General features: G+C 25.2%; 3 protein-coding genes across 5 annotated transcripts; 2 read left to right on the top strand and 1 right to left on the bottom strand.

Moving 5' to 3' along the window:
- Nucleotides 1–2,276: 2,276 nt before the first annotated feature.
- On the top strand, nucleotides 2,277–5,003 carry LOC123267228 (proteasome subunit beta type-1). Its single transcript, XM_044731780.1, has 4 exons — nucleotides 2,277–2,489; nucleotides 2,730–2,919; nucleotides 4,443–4,679; nucleotides 4,762–5,003. Exons 1-4 carry the CDS (start codon nucleotides 2,395–2,397, stop codon nucleotides 4,945–4,947), a joined length of 708 nt encoding a protein of 235 aa, XP_044587715.1. The 5' UTR covers nucleotides 2,277–2,394; the 3' UTR covers nucleotides 4,948–5,003.
- A 1,978-nt stretch (nucleotides 5,004–6,981) lies between these two features.
- On the bottom strand, nucleotides 6,982–8,586 carry LOC123266620 (40S ribosomal protein S7). Its single transcript, XM_044730939.1, has 5 exons — nucleotides 8,472–8,586; nucleotides 7,873–8,046; nucleotides 7,443–7,624; nucleotides 7,186–7,336; nucleotides 6,982–7,095 (listed from the first exon to the last, which is right to left on the bottom strand). The coding sequence occupies exons 2-5, from the start codon at nucleotides 8,041–8,043 to the stop codon at nucleotides 7,018–7,020; spliced, it is 582 nt and encodes a 193-aa protein (XP_044586874.1). The 5' UTR covers nucleotides 8,044–8,046; nucleotides 8,472–8,586; the 3' UTR covers nucleotides 6,982–7,017.
- Nucleotides 8,587–9,469: 883 nt separating this feature from the next.
- LOC123266621 lies at nucleotides 9,470–11,810 on the top strand. Of its 3 annotated transcripts, none has more exons than XM_044730940.1 (4): nucleotides 9,470–9,613; nucleotides 9,933–10,163; nucleotides 11,195–11,387; nucleotides 11,462–11,810. In XM_044730940.1, the coding sequence occupies exons 2-4, from the start codon at nucleotides 9,936–9,938 to the stop codon at nucleotides 11,596–11,598; spliced, it is 558 nt and encodes a 185-aa protein (XP_044586875.1). In that variant the 5' UTR covers nucleotides 9,470–9,613; nucleotides 9,933–9,935; the 3' UTR covers nucleotides 11,599–11,810. The 3 variants fall into 3 exon arrangements, with proteins under 3 accessions (XP_044586875.1, XP_044586876.1, XP_044586877.1); XM_044730941.1 differs by lacking the exon at nucleotides 9,470–9,613 and adding an exon at nucleotides 9,663–9,680; XM_044730942.1 differs by lacking the exon at nucleotides 9,470–9,613 and adding an exon at nucleotides 9,746–9,763.
- Nucleotides 11,811–15,689: the final 3,879 nt, after the last annotated feature.

Genomic DNA, 15,689 nt, shown 5'->3' with positions numbered 1-15,689 from the left:
TTCCACGGATAGTTTGCTTTGTAGACGCTCTTCTGTGTCAATAAATTCCATTGCAAAGTAGAATTTCACTCCAAGGACATCTGACAGATTTTATAAAATAAATTGTACTGCGCAATTTAAAAAATTTTAAATAATAATAAAGTTAGCCGATGAAAATCAAGTTAGCCGACATCTAAAAATTTTTAGAATTTTTTTTTATTGAAAAAATTATTACAAAAAAATAAAAAAAAAATGTTCACTTGTAAAAAACTTTAAAAGCATTTTTTTAAAAATATTTTTTTCTTCTAATTTAATTATAAAAAAAAAAATTAAAAAATTAAAAACGGCGGCTAACTTTAGTATCATAGTTAGCCGACATTTTTGATTTTTTTATTTTGCTTAATTTATTAAATTATAACTAAAAAATATTTTTAAAAAATTGCACTTATAGTTTTTGAAGTTTTTAACAAATAAAAATTTTTTTTTTTACTTTTTCTGTAATAATTCTTTAATATAAAAAATCATGACATTAAAGTTAGCTGTCACTTAACCATTTTTTATTTAATTTTTTTTAACGAACAAATTTATTCTAAAAAATTATGTTTTAAAAATTGCATTTTTTAATTTTAAAAATTTCTACTTGTCAATTTTTTTTTTACACGCTTTATATTAGCTTCACTTGTATGTCAGTTTGTCAGTATGTCAGTATGTAACTCTCCGTGGGTAATCTGCGTGCCTGCGGCCTTCCTTGGTTCTGGTAGCCGTTTCTCAGGCTCGCTCTCCGAAATCGAACTCTGATTCCCCGTATTTATAATATTTATAAATAATTATTTTTTATTAGCTTCACTTGTATGTCAGTATGTCAGTATGTAACTCTCCGTGGGTAATTTGCGCGCCTGAATATTTTTGATAATCAACAAATAATAGTTTAAAAAAACTAAAAAATCACGCTTTTATAAATAAACCAAACTAAAAAGTAAAAATAAATAATAGTTTAAAAAACTAAAAACACGCTTTTTATAGAAAACCAAACTAAAAAATAGAAAATAAATTTAAATTAAGAATAGTGTTAAAAATTTCAATAAATATAAATTAATAATAGTGTAAATAAAAAAAATGTATTTTATTTTAAAAAAAGCGTGGGGTGCTCTTTAAGATATTATCAAAATGATAATCACTCTACTCATATCTGTCAATAAAATATTTATAACAATTGACACCATGCACCTCACGCTTTTTTTAAAATAAAATACATTTTTTTTATTTACACAATTATTAATTTATATTTATTGAAATTTTTAACACTATTCTTAATTTAAATTTATTTTCTATTTTTTAGTTTGGTTTTCTATAAAAAGCGTGTTTTTAGTTGTTTTAAACTATTATTTATCTAAATTTTTTTGCGTTAATTTATTTGTTACAAAAATTCTTATAATTATTGAGTATCTGTTATATTAATTTTCATAAAAAATCATAATACTAAAGTTAGCCGACGTTTTTAATTTTTTGATTTATTTTCATCAATTAAATTAGAACTTAAGGAAGTCCTTTCGCTCCAGTTGAGTCACAACAACTGTGGTAGTCAATATTCGATGAATTAAAATAAAAAACCCATAAAAATTCTTAAAATTAAAAAATAAATAGTATAGGTGGCTCGCTTCGCTCGGGCAAGCAACTTCACTCTGGTCTGAAATCGTTTTGTTTCATCCCTAGTCACACAATATACTATTATGCATGATCCAATATTTTTTATTTAACATTGATGGCGAAAGAACCTCCTTAAAAATATTTTTTAAAAATTGCACTTGCAGTTTTTCAAGTTTTTTAGTAATGAAATTTTTTATTTTCATTTTTTTGTTATAATTTTTGAAAGGAAAAAATTCTAAAAATTTTTAGATGTCGGCTAAATTAATTTTCATAAAAAATCATAAAATTTTTTAGATGTCAGCTAACTTTATTTTCATAAATTTAAAACAGTTTTTTAATTATTAAGAAGCCATGCTGGAATCAGCTGATAGCTGTCATTTTTTTTATTTTATTAAAAAAAAATAATGAATAATTAGCACTGATCCAATTTAAAGGTAAGTTGTCATTAAAATTACACATAAATTTATAAATAAATTTATTTTTATGAATTTTACTGTAAGGACATCTGTCAGATGCAGTTTTATTTATTTAAATTCTGTCTGCCGCAAAAATTCATAACCTGTGTCGTCACCTATCGGCTACTGTTGAGTTAATATTCTGAATCTGTACCGGCTGATTAAATAAAGAATATAATTGTGATGTATATATATATATATATATGAAAAAATTTAACAGAAGCTACAAGCAAAAGTGTGTTGTCATTCTATCTTGGAGAATTTATCAAGTAAATAAATTGTTAATATAAATTTTTAATAAAAGAAGATAGCTATGGCGATGATCAACGAATCTGCGGGAAGAAACTTGCCAGACTATGCTGCTGGAGCGAAAAAAGTCCAATTTAGTCCGTACGCCGACAACGGAGGGTATGTATTTGATTTAACCTAACATGACTTTGTTATTTTTATAATTATTAATTTAGAATATTTTTAATAATTTTAAGAATTTTATAACAAAGAAAGTTATGAAAAAAAATTGAAAAAATTGCAATTTTTTTTTAATTTTTGGGACATTTTTTTATTAAAAAAAATTAAAAAATTGTCAAGTGACTGCTAACTTTAATGTCATTTATTAATTTTATTAATTGATTTTGTTACGGTTTATAGGAGTGTAGTAGCCATTGCCGGACCAGGGTATGCTATTATTGCCAGCGAGACACGTCTCAGCTCCGGGTACAGTATTTACACCAGGAACCAAGAAAAGCTGTTCACCCTCTCTGATAGGACTGTCTTAGGATGTTCCGGGTGCTGGTGCGACATTTTGACATTTACGCGAATCCTCGCTGCTCGCATGCAGGTAAATTATTTACAAGACATTTTTAGAATTTTTTTATCAAATAAATTATGATAAGAAAATTTTAGAAGAAAAAATAAGTTCTAAAAAAATAATTCACTTTTGCATGCCTTAAGTGCGAAGCGCGCAGGTATGCTCTACTCTCGCCTAAAAATCGTGTTTTCGATTAAAACGTGATTTTCATAATTTAAACAAAAAAAATTATGGATAAAAAGCATATTGAAATAAATAATAGTAACTACAGAACACGTTTAAAAAATTTTCTTATCGATTAAATAAGATTTCTCCGAAAAAACTCGTTTTTCTGATGAATTAAATGAATAAGAGCGTAGTATTCACGGGAGCACTGGGCTTGATAGCACCACAACGTTGTCAAAAATCACTTTAACAATTTAATTTTTTTTTGTTTTATTCCTGAGGAAATTTATCAAAACCCTTGTGAAAATTGCGTGTCAAAATAATTCCGTTTCGATACAGTTAATTTTTTATGACACTGAAGTTGACAGACAAAAAATATTCTTAGAATTTTATGACAATTAAATTATTATAAAAAAAATTTAATTTAAAAATTTCACATGTGAAACTTAGTAAAAATTACAAGTGAAAATTTTTAGAAGCATTTTTTTATTGTAATTGATTTGGTATGAAAATTTTTTAAATTGACAGCTGACGGCTAACTTCAGTATTATAATTTTTTTCGATTGTCAGTTCGGTGACTTTTTCTGCGATTTCGGCAGCCATATAAGGTAAAAGCCCCAATATATGATCATGTACCAGTATATGATCATATATTGGGGCTTTTACCTTATATTATTTTTCATAAACAGAATTGAAATAACTATAAACAAGCAGAAACTATATATACATGATGGTATAATTACTAATTGTATTATCATCTGTTAAAATTTTTCTTTAGCTCGACCTACAGAGGGGATAACACTACTCGCAGGAAAATTCAAATTAAAAACAAATAATTTTTGTTATGATCTAAATAATTTATGTATGACATGAGCGCTTAAGGCATGCTCATTTGGATTTTCTAAACTTTTTTTTCAATATTTTTCTATTAAGAATTTATTTTTTTTATTAAATAAAATTAATAAATGTTCAAGTGGATAATTTTTTTAATTATGATCCTAATTTCAGCGGACATTAATCAAAAATTTTTTTGATTAATTAAATTATATAAAATTTAATCAGTAAAACCCTTATTAAAAAAAAAAGTTTAAAAAGATTCTAAAAGATTTGAGTTGACTGCTATATATAGATATATAGTTGCCTGGAGTGAATCTTTTCAAATCTTTTTTTTTAATAAGGGAATGTTTATTTATAATTTTAAAAATTTTCTAAATGTCAAATTTATCTTTTAATTTTTTTGTGATAATTTTTTTAATAAGAAAAATTTCATTTTAATTTTTAATGTTATAATTTATTTTTTTTTTAATTTTAATACCTGTCAAATGTTTCTCAATTTTGTGATAATAATTATTATAATTTTTTTTTTGTTTTTTTTTTTTTTTTTTCAGATGTACAAACATGAACATCTGAAAGAAATGTCAACCCCAGCTGCAGCCCAGATGATGTCCACGATGTTGTACTATAAGAGATTCTTCCCGTACTACATCAGCAACATCCTCGCAGGCTTAGACGAAAATGGAGAGGGCTGCATCTTCAGCTACGACCCGATTGGTCACTGCGAGAGGAATATGTACCGAGCTGGTGGCTCTTCTGGTGCCTTATTACAGCCTCTTCTTGATAACCAGGTACAGTAATTGATTATATTTTAATAATCAGTTACATTCAATCAAATTGAATTAATTTCTTCTTGATAAATTTTGTTTTTAGGTTGGACATAAAAACCAGGAAGGCGTTCAAAAGGAACCACTGAGTAAAGAACGTGCTCTGAGCATCATCAAGGATGTCTTTATATCAGCAGCTGAGCGAGACATTTTAACCGGTGATGGAATCACTATTAAAATAATTACTAAAGATGGAATCGAAGATGACTACTGTAGCTTGAGAAAAGATTAAATTTTCAATTAAATTTTTTGTAACTAAGATTTAAAATAAAGCTTCAATTACATTAATTATTGTTGTTAGTTTTAAATTATTAAATTTTTTTTTAAAACTAATACTAAAAATTGTTTAAATTTTTATATTAACTAACAACCTTGCAGTCACTATGTGACTGCCATTACTTGTGAACCATAAATAAAATTTTGATTTATTAAATATTAACTTTTGTTAAATCGCAGTGTACTTTCTTAAATATTGACTTTTAAAGATATAAGCTCATTCCGATGTTATACTCACCAAGAGCTTTCATTTGAGTACCCACATGCATTTTGATATATTTTTCATATATAAATATATAAAATATATGAAAAATTGATGTGGGTACTCAAATGAAAGGTCTTGATGAGTGTAATGTCAGGGTGAGCTTACATCTTTAAAAATATCAGTAGACAAGATATAAGGTCATTTCTTAAATATTGACTTTTTTAAAGATATAAGCTCACCCTGACATTACACTCATCAAGACCTTTCATTTGAGTACCCACATCAATTTTTCATATATTTTATATATTTATATATGAAAAATATATCAAAATGCATGTGGGTACTCAAATGAAAGGTCTCGATTAGTGTAATGTCAGGGTGAGCTTATACCTTTAAAAATTTTAATAGTTTACAAGATACAAGGTCATTTTTTAATTATTGATATTTTTACACGCTTTATATTAGCTTCACTTGTATGTCAGTTTGTCAGTATGTCAGTATGTAACTCTCCGTGGGTAATCTGCGCGCCTGCGGCCTTCCTTGGTTCTGGTAGCCGTTTCTCAGGCTCGCTCTCCGAAATCGAACTCTGATTCCCCGTATTTATAATATTTATAAATAATTATTTTTTATTAGCTTCACTTGTATGTCAGTATGTCAGTATGTCAGTATGTAACTCTCCATGGATAATTTGCGCGCCTGAATATTTTTGATAATCAACAAATAATAGTTTAAAAAAACTAAAAAATCACGCTTTTATAAATAAACCAAACTAAAAAGTAAAAAATAAATAATAGTTTAAAAAAACTAAAAACACGCTTTTTATAGAAAACCAAACTAAAAAATAGAAAATAAATTTAAATTAAGAATAATGTTAAAAATTTCAATAAATATAAATTAATAATAGTGTAAATAAAAAAAATGTATTTTATTTTAAAAAGCGTGGGGTGCTTTTAAGATATTATCAAAATGATAATCACTCTACTCATATCTGTCAATAAAATATTTATAACTATTGACACCATGCACCTCACGCTTTTTTAAAATAAAATACATTTTTTTATTTACACTATTATTAATTTATATTTATTGAAATTTTTAACACTATTCTTAATTTAAATTTATTTTCTATTTTTTAGTTTGGTTTTCTATAAAAAGCGTGTTTTTAGTTTTTTTAAACTATTATTTTTAAAGATATAAGCTCATCCTGATGTTACACTCATCGAAAGCTTTCATTTGAGTACTCACATGCATTTTTATATATTTTTCATATATATATAAATATATGAAAAAATTGATGTGGGTACTCAAATGAAAGTTATCGATGAGTGTAACATCGAGATGAGCTTATATCTTTAAAAATGTCAATAGTTCACAAGATACAAGGTAATTTCTTAATTATGTATCAAGAGATAGAGCATTGTCGAATGAAGCCTAAATACTAATCATCATAAATTGATTATCGGTGAGAATGATATGAAACCTTAAAAAGACACAAATTCAAGTCAAAACCTTTGCAATGACACTGAACTTCACTAAAAAAAACAGATTTTGTCATATGACTGTCCTGGAGACAAAATTTTTCTTATTTTTAAAAAAAATATAATAACACTAAAAACTTAGTTTTAAAAAATTAATGAAAATTTTTGAAAATACTTTTTTTATAATAATTGATTTGTATCATCTTAATAAGTATCATTTTAAAATACAAACTTAAAACTAAAAATTAATTTAAAAATATTTGAAGTATTAAATAATTTTTAAAAATAAATAAAACCAATTTTATAATTATATCTTAATCATTTGTTTTATTGTGTTTAAAAATTACACGTAAGATTCAGGGAATTCAAACGTGACATCACGACCAGTCAACTTCTTGTAAACTCCAGCAAAAGTGTCAACCTAAAAAAAATAAGCAAGATAATCAATAATTAACTTAAAAAATTTTAATAAATAAATACACAAACGCTCAATAATAAAAAATGAAATTACTTTGTGCTCGATGTTGGTTTGCTCGTTCTTGTCAAGATGAACCTTGATCAATTGAGAACCATCCAACTTCACTCGGATACGTTTGCCGACGATTTCTACTGGGTACACCAAATCTTCAAGCAGAGCGTCGTACACAGCGGTCAATGTACGGCTGAAGACAAAAATAATTATTAATATAAATATGAATTTATTAAATTTATCAATATTAATATTGATATTAATAGGTAAATAATAATTGTAGAAAAATAACTAAGTACCTTCTTGGCCTCTTCTGCTTGTTCTTTGTACGTGTCTTACGGGTTGGCTTTGGCAGAATTTTTCTGTCACCAACAAACATAACATGTTTACCAGAGAATTTCTTCTCCAATTCACGTACCAAGCGTGTCTGGACCTTTTGGAATTGTTTCAATTTGTTCATCGGAACGTACACGATGATTGACTGTAAAAAATAAAATTAATTATTATAATAACAAATAAAAATTAGTTTATTATATTAAATTAATTAAATCAAAATTAATTCATCAGATATTTAATAATTTAAAAAATTAATTAAAAATAAATTATGGCACAAAAAAATTTTAATAAATTAAAAATTTGTTCATTCAAGAAAATTAAACATTAATTAAGGGTTTACTAATTTTAATGTATTATAATTATTTATTAATAATAAATAATTGTAGCAAGTACCTTCTTGTTGTTGACATCAATTTCACGTGCTTTGGTGATGTGGAGCTCTCTCAATTGGGACTTGAGGTCGCTGTTCGTTTCCAGCTCAAGAAGAGCTTGAGAGATTCCAGACTCAAACTGGTCGGGCTCAGCCCCGCCGGCTTTGATTATTTTAGCGCTTGCAGTGAACATTTTCTATAATTAAATAAAAATTTATTAATTATCAATCACTTAAAAAAAATTATTTAAAGTGAAAAACTAAAAGTTAGGTTAGATCACTGTTGACATTTACTCTCACGCTGATCACAAATTCATCAGAACTAATTACAACTCAATAAAACAATAATTTTTATAATAGCAATAAAAACTGGTAATTATTCTTTTTTTTAATTATAATTAAATTATTTTTTTAAGGTTTGAAGAGTAATAATGGAGTCAAGCACAGGTGAATGAAATACAATGATATAAAATCCAGTGTAATCCCAAGAATTTCGAGCGATCAATTTCAACAGATTGATTTAATTAAAAAAACAATAAATACCGTTCTATCAAAATAAGATATTTTTCATTAAATACACATATTATTTATTAAATAATTGTTTAATAATCAGTGTACGTACGGTGTTCGCGAGCAGAAGCGTGGAAAAGAAATTTCGGCATCGATCTACTAAAATTGTAAGAATTGAAACTTGTTTTTAACGCCATCTAGTTGATTATTTGACAAGTAATTTTAAACTATTTATTATTATTTTAATTAGAAGTTTAACAATAAATAAAAATAACAATAATAATAAAACATTATTATTTTGAGTAAGAAAATTTTTTAATTATTGTCTAGTTTTGTTTAATTAAAATTTTTGAATATTTCTTCTTAATTACAAAAAATTATTTTAATAAAAATAAATATTTTAGTAAAAAATAAATAATTAAAAATTGTTTTAGTAATTAAAAAAAAATTTATAATAAAATTGATAATAATTTGCTAATTTTCTTACCAAAAAAAAAGTTATAAAATAATGACACTAAAGTTAACAGACATTAAAAATTTTTTTAGAATTTTGTGACAATAAAATTATTATCAAAATAATTTAATTAAAAAATTAAAAAAATTTGACATGTGAAAATTAAAGAAAATAATTAATAGAAATTTTTATAAGCTTTTTTTTTACTGTAATTGATTCGATGAGATTAAAGTAAGCAGTTAACAAATTTTTAATTTTATTTATCAAAAACAAATTATTTTTTAAGAATTGGATTTTTTATTTTTTTTAATTTCTACGTCAATTTTTTTTGCCACAATTTATTTGCTATACAATTTTTTAAATTATTACATATATACTAAATTAATTTTCACATTGAATTGTAAAAATATTATAAAAATTAAATGATATTAAAGTTAGCAGTCACTTGATAATTTTTTAATTTTACTTAATAAATAAATTTTTTTTGAAAAATCATTTTTAAAAAATTGCATTTACAATTTTTTAAAATTTCGACGTCAATCTTTTTTTCTTATTTTTTTTTTTCATAATTTATTTGCTAGAAAAATTCTAAAAATTATTAAATACTTATCTGCTAAATTAATTCTCATAAAAATTAAAAAAATTGACAGCTGTCAGCTAACTTCAGTACGATAGTAAAATAATCAAGTGCTTCCCTCTACAAAATTTGCGGTCTCCGAGTCTGGCCTTTATTTAATGGCTGCCTGAAGATTTCATCGTAGCCATATTCTACTGTGTTTTAAGGAAAAAAATCACAGACGGTAATTATTGTTTTATTAAAAAAATAACACTAATTAGTAGAGAAAAAACTTCCAACTGTAGTGACAGGTAATTGAGAGAATTTTTTTAATAAGTGAAGCTAGTTTTGATTGACAAATATTACGACGTAGAGTAGCTGTGATATCGATTAGGTAATCAGCATGAGAAAATTTCACGATAACAATTATTAATAATAAATGCAATGGTCAAGATGTTATGTTGCGTATTAATTGATAAATTGACATAAATTGTGACATCAGAAACTTGGGATATTTTAATGAATTAATATTAATTATATTTGATAAACTATCGATTTTTCAGACAATGGCTGGGAAGCTCTTGGTGACGTGCTTAAGGCTCAACAGCCGAGTCGTGCCGTCGAGGATGATGTCCAGCGTACATGAGGAGGTTCCTTTTGTGCCACCGTACGTTAAGAAAATCGGCAAGCGCGAAATTGTCGGGTACGGTATAAACGGCGAGCCTCACTACATGGATCTTTGGGACTACCCATTCCCTTCAATCAGATTCAAGGAGATGACTCCTGACCTTGAGGTAAAAAATAAATATATTTTTGGCGTCGCTTGTTCGAAAATAAATAGTATAAATTTAATTCAGTAGCTTCTGATTTTTTAATTGGTCATTTTTTTCTGTCACAAAAATTTAATAGAATTTTTTTCTTTAGAAAAATTAAATCAGCTGATATTTAATAATTTTTTTTTTATGTCATTTTTTTCTGTCACAAAAATTTAATAGAACTTTTTCTTTAGAAAAATTAAATCAGCTGATATTTAATAATTTTTTTTATGTCATTTTTTTCTGTCACAAAAATTTAAGGGGGAACACCACTGTGACGATCGAAAAAAAAAAAGTGATTTTTGGGAATTTTTTTGACAGGGAAAATAAAGGAATTTGGGGATCGGATTTTATTTATTTTATTAAGGGTACATTAAAGATTATAACCCTAAATTTTTATTAAAAAATATTTAATTATTATAAAGTTATTAACAATCTCGTAGAGCACTAGAAAAAATTTCTCCCTCCATGGTCGCATCGATAATTCAAAAACGGATCATCTGAAAATAAAAACCCAAATTGCTTTTTTATCAGTAAGGATGTAGTTATCGTTGCACGTATGAAATTTAAAAAATTTTGATTTTAAAAATTTTTTTAGCGGAGTTAAAACAAAAAAAGAACAGTAAAAATAATGAGAAAATTTTCAATCAGTCGCCATTTTTTTGAAAATAAAAATTTTCAAAATTCCGTACGTGCAACGATAATTACATCCTTACTGATTAAAAAGCAATTTGGGTTTTTATTTTCAGATGATACGTTTTTGATTTATCGATGTGACCATGGAGGGGAAAATTTTTTCTAGTGAAAAAAATTCCCGAAAATTACTTTTTTTTTTTTTTATCGTCACAGTGGTGTTCCCCCTTAATAGAATTTTTTTTTTTTAGTTAAATCATCTGATACTTGATAATTTTTTTTTTTTTATAAGACATAAAAAGTTATTTTTTAAAAATTGTATTTATAATTTTTTAGAGCTTCTAAAGATTAATTACCAATAATTAATTTTTTAATAGGCACTGAGAGAAAAAGAAAAAGGTGACTGGAAAAAATTGTCATTAATCGAAAAGAAAGAACTGTACCGTGCAAGTTTCTGTCAAACTTTCGCAGAGCTTGAAGCTCCAGACGGACACTGGAAGGCAATCATCGGTTGTGTCTGCATTGGTATCAGTATAGCTCTGTGGATGTTCTTGTACATTAAATTCAACGGTTCGTAAAATAAATTTTATATTTTATTCCATTTATTTCCTGGATGGATTTGTTGAATAAAATTTATTTTACAGTTTACTCTCCGCTACCGGAATCATTCAGTAAAGAAAATCAAGCCGCTCAATTGAAACGTATCAGATTACTTGATATGAATCCAATCTGGGGTTTCAACAAACGTACCCCCGAGGAGCTCGCTAAGAAGGACAATTAAGTTGGTCTTCTTTAACACCATCAAAGCAACCTTAGTTTACGCCGTGGTAGGAGTTGTAATTATTTAAATTTAAAATAAAACATGAATAAAAATTTCATTGTAAGTATTGTTACACGATCATTGATAAGGCATTCAATGAAATAAACAGCTAATAAAATGCCATGATTATTATAAAAAATAAGCATTAAATAAATTATACTCTTATTATAAAACCCGTATGTTCATTATTTCATAATTATTATTATTCATTATTCAACCATTTTTTGTTTTTCAAAAATAAACTAAAAAATTGCATTTATAATTTTTAATAGCTTATAAAAGTTAAATTATTCTTGCTACAATTTATTTGCTAAAAAAAATTTTGAAATATCTCAATTTTTGTATAATTTTTTTCAGTAATTTTAGTCACTTATAATTATTTATGTTTTTTTAAATTAAAATAAAAATTTCTGAAGTTGTAATTTCACAGAAATAATTATTTACAATTTTTATCAATTAAAAATTAAGTAAAAATATTTCTATCTACTATTTTAAATAGAAAATCTTAAAAAATTTTTTTATTTTCAATATTAATTAATAAAAGCTAGCATCCTTGCAGTCACTATGTGACTGCCCTGACTTTCACAAGTTCACACTATAAATAAATAAAATTTTGATTTATTAATTAATGACTTTTGTTAAATTGCTCTGTATTTTTTTAAATATTGACGTTTTTACAGATATAAGCTCATTCCGATGTCACACTCATCAAGAGCTTTCATTTGAGTACCCACATGCATTTTCATATATTCATATATATAATACATATAAATATATGAAAAATTGATGTGGGTACTCAAATGAAAGGTCTTGATGAGTGTAACATCGGGATGAGCTTATATCATTAGAAATGTCAATAGTTCATAGTATACAAGGTCATTTCTTAATTATGGATATTTTTAAAGATATAAGCTCATCTTGATGTTACACTCTTCAAGAGCTTTCATTTGAGTACCCATATGCACTTTGATATATTTTCCATATATATATATATATATATGAAAAATTGATGTGGGTACTCAAATAAAAGGTCTTGATAAGTGTAATGGCGTAATGAGCTTATATCTTTAAAAATATCATTAGTTGACAAGATAGCAATGTAAGTTTTTAATTATTGACGTTTTTAAAGATATAAGCTCATCCCGATGTTACACTCATCAAGAGCTTTCATTTGAGTACCCACATGCATTTTGATATATTTTTCATATATACATATATATATATATATAATATATATAAATATATGAAAAATTGATGTGGGTACTCAAATGAAAGGTCTCGATGAGCGTAATGTCAGGGTGAGCTTATCTCTTTAAAAATGTCAGTAGTTGACAAGATACAAGGTCATTTATTAATTATTGATATTTTTAAAGTTATAAGCTCATTCTGATGTTACACTCTTCAAGAGCTTTCATTTGAGTACCCATATGCATTTTGATATATTTTTCATGTATACAAATACATATATATAAATATATAAAATATATGAAAAATGGATATGGGTACTCAAATGAAAGGTCTCGATGAGTGTAATATCGGGGTGAGCTTATACCTTTAAAAATATCAATAGTTCACAAGATACAAGGTCTTTTCTTAATTATGTATCTAGAGATAGAATATTTTCGAATGCAGCCTTTATATGACTATCCTGGATACAAGATTTTTCCTATTCTCTTAATAATCTAGACTATTAAAATAAAAAAAATTATCAAAAGGTGAGTATTAAAAAAACAATATTTGTCTAGGCAGAAGCCCTTTGATTTTATTAAGAAACGTAATGAACTATATGTTTGTACTTGAGATTATGATACAGTATTGTATATAAATAAAGTGATATCTTACAAAGACCGCTTATTTATTTAATAATAATTATTTTTTTTGTTATTTTTAATTTTTACCTTTTTTTCTCTTTTTTTTTTTTTTTTTTTTTTTTTTTTTTTTTTTTTCTTTCTATACAGTCTTGTAAGTTTATACATATTAAATAAAATTACAATAGCATATAATCTATTTAGGCTTCATTCATGCAGAATATCAGTCGCTTTAATCCATACAATCCATATCATCATCATAATCATCATACATTACATCTGTTATTGATTTCTGTACTTATAGATTGTAAATGTAGTTCATTAATAAATGTAATTAATAAGAAACAGCTTAGTATACATATATTTGACATTTTAATCGATCAAGCATTTAATTATGAGAAAAAATATATCCTACATATTTAAATATATTCGGTTTTTTATTTTAGATAAAAGGAAGAATTTATATTTACTTATTTTTTAGTTTTTTAATTTAATAATTATCTCACAAATCTATATAAAAAAATTTATGCAATTAATTTAATGGAATTTAAAATATAAAAAAAAAACTAGACAATTATTTTACATGTATACTAAACAATTACATTTTACGATTCTCATATTTAAATTAATTTACAATATTTACAAACATGTATATCCTTAATAATTATTTAAAAATTTATTTTTATCAATTTTTCACGTGGTTCCACTTAAACGTTGGATTATTAAATAAAATCAGCATTATAAGAATATATATATAAGGTTTCGCGTAAAAAACTAACACACTGTTTTGTCGGAAAAACTACGGTACAATATTGCAATAAAAAAATTGGGAAAAAAAAACAGATATTATTATTTTTTTTTTTTTTTCTTAAAGTATACTCCCGAGTAAGAATAATAAAAAATATTAATATAATAATAAACGTACAATTGATTAAATTACATTAACAATTTTTTTTTTTTTTTTTGTGGCAATGGTTTTTTAATTTATGATTCCCGTACGGACAATTATTTTTTCTTAATAGTTTTAAATAATGAACACAATCAATTGCTTATTTAGACAGTTGCGACAACAGTACATATCAATAAATACTATCTTTAATAAAAATAATATTAATACACGGAAAGAACAAGATGATACTGGATATCATCCCAGATTATACTCAGTGATATCTGTGGTAAAAAAAAATTTTAGATAGTAGCTAAAAAAATCAAGATTATACTGCGTAATCTCTAGATTATACTCATTGTAATCTCCCATTTTATACTCAGTAGTATCTCTGATTATATCGCGTAAGATTACACTAGATATAATCTGTATTATACTCATTGTAATCTTTTATTACACCCAGTAATATACATGATTATAATATGTATGATTACCCTGGATATAATCTGAGATAGTATCCTGTATAATCCAGATATCACTCAGTATAATCTGGATTATACTGACTGATATCTGTATTGTACTCATTGTAATCTCTTATTTTATCCAGTAATATATCTGATTATAATGCGTAAGATTACATGGGATATAATCTGAGATAGTATCCTGTATAATCCAGATATCCAGATTATACTCATTATAATCTGGATTATATTCATTATAATCTAGATTATACTCATTATAATCTGGATTATACTCATTGTAATCTAGATTATACACTGATAAAAAATTGACTCAATAGCCAAAATTTTGAACCAAGAATACCATTTTGAAAAAAATGATTTTCTTGAGCCAAGACAATAAATTATTGAAACAAGAAAATTTTTTTAAACCAAGAATAATTTCCTGTTTCAAGAATTTATTCTCTTGATGCAAGAAAATCATTTTCTTCAAAATGGTATTCTTGGTTCAAGATTTTGGCTCTTGAGTCAAATTAATTTTTTTATCAGTGTACTCATTGTAATCTGGATTATACTTATTATAATCTGGATTATACTAGCTAAAATCTGAATTTTTTTTTTCATTCAGTATAACCTGGGATTATACCCAGTATCAACTTGTTCTTTCCGTGTATAAAACGCATCACATCGCAATAATCGATTTATTTATTTATTTATATATTACCTAACACTTTATTACTTTTTTTATCAAACTCAAAACTTTATTAATTAAATAGTTAGTTTTGTTCGTTAAAAAAAAAAAAAAAAAAAAAAAAAAAAAAAAAAATCTATATAATACCAACGGACCACGATAAAAATGGTTCAATAATTAAATCACAGTGATAACTGAGACAGTTTATC

The sequence above is a fragment of the Cotesia glomerata genome, linkage group LG6 (assembly GCF_020080835.1).
Source record: "Cotesia glomerata isolate CgM1 linkage group LG6, MPM_Cglom_v2.3, whole genome shotgun sequence".
Classification (NCBI taxonomy): domain Eukaryota; kingdom Metazoa; phylum Arthropoda; class Insecta; order Hymenoptera; family Braconidae; genus Cotesia; species Cotesia glomerata.
The sequence above is the reverse complement of the archived record's forward strand: the minus strand, read 5'-3'. Positions and strand labels throughout refer to the sequence as shown.